Below are 5,424 nucleotides of genomic sequence, written 5' to 3' on the forward strand. Positions count from 1 at the left end.
GGAGGACGACCTAAACGTCCTCCTCATACCCCAGAACGACATATTTACATGATCAACGGGGGTTTGCAGGAGGAGGAGGAATATCGAAATTATCACGAAAAAGACACCTCAAGGAGGTATATCAAGTCGGGAAAGATAGTCAAATGACCAACTTGCCCACTATTTCGTTCACTAAAGAAGATGCTCAAGGAATATTACTTGGGCATGACGACCTTATGGTGATAACTATGATCCTGACAAACACTTAACCTCCACAGAACCTTGATAGATCAAGGTATCTCGGCTGATATCTTGTTCAAACCCGCTTTTGACAAGCTCGGGTTAGAAGAAAAGGATCTAAAGACATACCCAGACAGCCTCTTCGGACTGGGAGATACCCCAATCCAACCTCTTGGTTACATCTCATTGTATACCACTTTTGGAAAAGGTACTAGGTCAAAAACGCTAAGCATCGACTACATCGTAGTCGATGTAAACTTGGCCTACAATGCCTTAATAGGCCAGACTACCTTGAACTGATTGGCAGCTGTTGTTTCTACTCCTCACCTCTACATGAAGTTTTCCACAGCAGAAGGGATCGCAACTGTAAAGAGGGACCAAAAGTTGGCACGAAAATGTTACAATGAAAGCCTCAATTTGAAAGGCAATTCAGGAAGAAAAGAGGTCAACACCATCGAGTTAGGAGGGGTCCGAACTCGTGAAGAATTGCGCCCCAACCTGAGGGTAAAATAGAAGAGGTACAAATTGCAAACCATCCTGATAAGACAACGAGCATAAGGGCAAACTTAGAAGGAAGCCTGAAGGAACAACTTGTTGACTTGTTAAGGGAAAACTCCGATCTCTTTGCCTAGAAAGCTTCTGACATGCCCGGCATAAATCCCGACTTGATGTCCCATAAACTTGCAGTATATCCGAGCTCTCAACCTGTTCAACAAAAGCGCAGGAAGCTCGGAACAGAACGGACACAGGTCATAGAAGAACAAATACAAGTCTTGCTGGAGGCAGGGTTTATAAGGGAGGTAAAAGATCCACTATGGTTAGCTAACGTTGTGTTGGTGAAAAAACAAAACGGAAAGTACAAAATGTGTGTTGATTATATCGATCTCAATAAAGCCTGCCCTAAGGATCCTTATCCATTCCCCAGCATTAATGCTATGGTCGACTTAGCCTCAGGCTATAGATATTTGTCCTTTATGGATGCCTACTCGGGATACAATCAAATTTCGATGTATAAACCGGATCAAAAGAAGACCTCATTCATAACTCCAAAGGCTAACTATTGCTACATAGTAATGCCTTTTGGATTAAAGAACGCAGGGGCCACATACCAACAATTAATGAACAAAGTGTTCTCCGCTCACATAGAAAAATTTATGGAGGTATACGTGGACGACATGCTCGTTAAGACCAAAGAGGACGCTGGGAAGCTGGGAGGTTAAATCCAAAGATGACAGCTTGTCCGACATGCTTGACCATAGACGACATGCTTGTCCGACCTCTCCAAGGTATTCTCTACTATAAGGAACCATAAAATGAGGTTAAATTCCTCAAAATGCACTTTTGCAGTAGAAGCTAGGGGTGTGCATGGGTTGGGTAAAATCGGGTTTGATGTGACCCAGAATCCGCCCAAAATATATACCGAGCCTATTTATTAGACTCGAACCCAACCCTAGACCCGATGAAACCTATACACTTTCGGGCTACGATTATACCGGATAAAATCTGGGTGAAAACTGGGCCATTAACATTACATTACCTTGATACCTTCTTATAAGCTAGCATGTGAAAATATCCAAATTTTCAAGACTCCAACCATTATTTGACATGATAAAATTTACTTAGAAAAATATAACAAAAATCAATGTTTCTCTAAAATTAAAATATAATCATAATCAATACTAATATTGTCTAATAACACCAAATATTTAAATCAATACAAATAACACAATATTATGCATTAATTAGTCTAAAATCTTATGCATTTTAAACATAAAACATTAACTTATAGTCTTATAATAACTAATTACACAAAATATTAAGGTTTACAATACTTAAATTCCACATAAGAATAGCCATCATCCATCACTAATACACAAAATATCAATTGTGTATGATGACCGGATCACCGGGCCGATTTCGGGTGACCCGAGCCATGGCCCGGACCCGACCCGAAATAATGACCGGTCTATTTTTGAGACCTTTACCCGACCCTAGACCTGATGAAATCATCCCAAATTAGCCCTTAAAGTGTTCGGGGCCGGGTTGGGTCTTCGAGCCGGGCCGGGCCATGCACACCCGTAATAGAAGTTGGGAAGTTCCTGGGCTTCATGTTAACTCAAAGAGGCATAGAAGCAAACCCGAAAAAATGTCAGGCTATACTCAACATGAAGAGCCCAACTTATGTCAAAGAGATCCAACAACTAAATGAAATGTTAACAACTCTATCCATATTTTTAGCCGGGTCAGCCCTGAAATCACTTTTCCTTTACTCAATCCTAAGGAAAGGGAAGCAATTCGAATGGACCCCAGAATGCGAACAAGTCTTCCAAGACTTTAAAGCATTCATGTGGCATCCACCCATACTTACTCGACCTATCACAGGGGTAGAGCTCATGCTATATCTATCAGTAGGAAGCCGAGCTATAGCTTCAGTCCTGGTCTGAAAAAACGAAAAAGGGCAACAACCTATCTATTTCATCAGCAAAGCCTACAGGGGACAGAATTGAGCTATCAAAAGATAGACAAGTTTGCTTATGCCTTTATCCTCACATCTCGAAGGCTCTGACCTTACTTCTAGGCTCACACCATCAAAATCCATACTAATTAACTAATGAAACACATTTTTCAAAAGACGGACTTGGCAGGTCGGATGTTATAATGGGCTATGAAACTGTCCGAATTTGACATAAAGTACGAAGCTTGGACAATAATTAAACAACAATACCTTGTCGACTTTATTGCCGAATACACTGAAAGTCTGGGAAACCCAGTGATATGGAGTCTATACGTTGATGGATCATGAAATAAAGTTGGAAGTGGAGCAGGTGTTATTCTAGAAAGCGACCAAAAAACTCGGATAGAACTCTCTTTAAGATTCGAGTTCCTTGCTTCTAACAATCAAGCAAAGTATGAAACCCTACTTGCTGGCTAAAGAAGTGGAGGCAGAAAAAGTAGTGGTGTTCAGTGATTCGCAAGTAATAACTTCGCAAATTAATGGCACTTATCAAGCTAAAGACCCACTATGAAGAAATACTTGGGTAAAACTCGAGAACAACTGATACACTTCTCAGAAAGTGAGGTCCGACATATAGCCCGAAAATCCAACGTCCGAGCCGATGCTCTCTCAAAATTAGCCAGCACCAAGCCAGGGGGCAACAATAAAAATCTCATTCAAGAGACTCTGCAATTACCATCCATATCAAAGGAGGAGGAAGTACTGACTATATCAAATCAAAATTTAGGGTTGATGACTCCCATAGTCAACTACCTCAGATTAGATGTACTCCCCAAGGATGAAAAGGAAGCCAGAAGGCTCGTAAAAGGGGCACAAAATTACACACTGGTCCACAATGTCTTATACAAAAGAGAGATCTCAACAGCCCTCTTAAAATGCGTCCTGACCTCCAACACAAAGGAAGTCCTAGAAGACGTACATAGTGGTATATGTGAAAATCACTTAGGAGCTTGGTCACTAGCCAAAAAAGTGATCAGAGCTGGCTTTTTTTGGCTGACCTTACAGAAAGAGGCAACCGAGTTTGTTAAGACATGTCTACTTTGTCAGAAACATGCTAATTTTCACGTGGCACCTCCTGAAGAGCTCATTAGCATTACCTCACCATGGCCATTCACGAAATGGGACCTTGGTCTACTCGGACCATTTCCATAAGCACCGGGCCAAGTCAAATACCTCATGGTAAGGATTGACAACTTCACTAAATGGATTGAGGCAGAGCCGTTAACAACTATCATTGCCCAAAGAAGTCGGAAATTTCTGCATAAGAACATTGTCATAAGGTTTGGAGTTTTCCATTCCATCACCACGGATAATGAGACTCAATTTACTGACTGAATCTTTAGGAACTTAGTAGCCGACCTAAAAATAAAACACTAGTTCACATCGGTAGAGCATCCCTAGGCCAATGGACAGACTGAAGCTGCCAACAAAGTCATATTGGCCGAGTTAAAACGCTAACTACAAAACAGAAAAGGGGCTTGGGATGACGAGCTCCCTCAAGTCTTGTGGGCATATCAGACTACTCCACATTCTACAATGGGAGAATCACCTTTTTGACTTACTTACGGAATGGAGACCATGATTCCCATAGAAATAGCAAAAAAATCACCTAGAGGCTAGAGTCATATTCTATAATGAAGGAGTTAACATTCAAGTATAGAAGGAAGAGTTCGACCTCCTCCCCGAAGTCTGAGAAAGAGCTCGGATTAAGGAGGAAGCTCTAAAGCAAAGGATGACTCTAAGGTATAACCAAATGGTGATCAAAAGGAAGTTCGCCACCAACCACCTAATCCTGATCCAAAATGACATCGGAGTGCAGAAATTAGGAGAAGAAAAGTTAGCTGCAAATTGGAAAGGACCTTACAAAAAGATAGTAGAGGTCTTAGGCAAAGGTTGTTACAAAGTGTCCGACCTCCAAGGACGAGAGCTTCCGAGGTCTTGGCACGCATGTAACCTTAGAAAATGCTACAGCTAGATAAATCAAACCTCGTTCCTTGGTATACTCTTTTTCCCGATTATAAGGATTTTTTAACACGGCACTAGCACGAGGGCTAGAGGCACCCGAGCCTCTAGTAAAATTTATTTGTAAAGGAATCTATTATTAAGAACAATTCCTATCCTTTTTCTTTCTTCAAAAGTTTCCTATTCTTGAACACATTAGTTTAAGCAGGACAAATCGCAAAAATTATTGTCCGACCTAAAAATGGTTGGTAAGATGAAGCGACGAGGTACAAATTAATGTAAGAAGTTATATAAACATCTCGTACAAAGCAACTTCCAAGAGATCGGATAAAGAACGAGTTGTAAATGTAACTACTCGAAGTCGGATCTACAAAAGAAAACTGATAAATCTCAAAATTTGCTAAAGACTCAAAAGTCAAAGCAAACCATACCCTCCTACGAGAACATAACTTTATTTCAAAAAGTAGAAGGGTACTTTGCAATATAAAATAATAAAAAAAAGTTTTGAACACTACATAAAAAAGTAACTTGTGAAAACAACTAAATAGAAGGTAAAAGTGTTCGAAAAAATTACAAGTTATTATAAAAAAAGCGTTATAAGGCCCACAGGTCAGGCCGTACCAAAAATCTAAAGCAAGAATACAAAAGGCTCAAGACTTCTCAAAGAGGAGTGAGGTCCTCGCCTGTAACCACATCTTTCTTGGCCGAAGGAGTTGGAGGATGAGCAT

The 5,424-nt window shown here is 40.6% G+C and overlaps 1 protein-coding gene across 1 annotated transcript in view; it reads left to right on the forward strand.

Annotated features, from left to right (window-relative positions):
- LOC107620566 overlaps window positions 1-1,439 on the forward strand; it is a 2,317-nt gene extending 878 nt beyond the window's left edge. The window contains exons 2-4 of the mRNA XM_016322703.1: window positions 258-427; window positions 527-723; window positions 852-1,439. Coding sequence (XP_016178189.1) covers window positions 258-427; window positions 527-723; window positions 852-1,439 — 955 coding nt within the window. The remainder of the gene's footprint in view (window positions 1-257; window positions 428-526; window positions 724-851) is intronic.

The sequence above is a fragment of the Arachis ipaensis genome, chromosome B10 (genome assembly GCF_000816755.2).
Source record: "Arachis ipaensis cultivar K30076 chromosome B10, Araip1.1, whole genome shotgun sequence".
Lineage (NCBI taxonomy): Eukaryota > Viridiplantae > Streptophyta > Magnoliopsida > Fabales > Fabaceae > Arachis > Arachis ipaensis.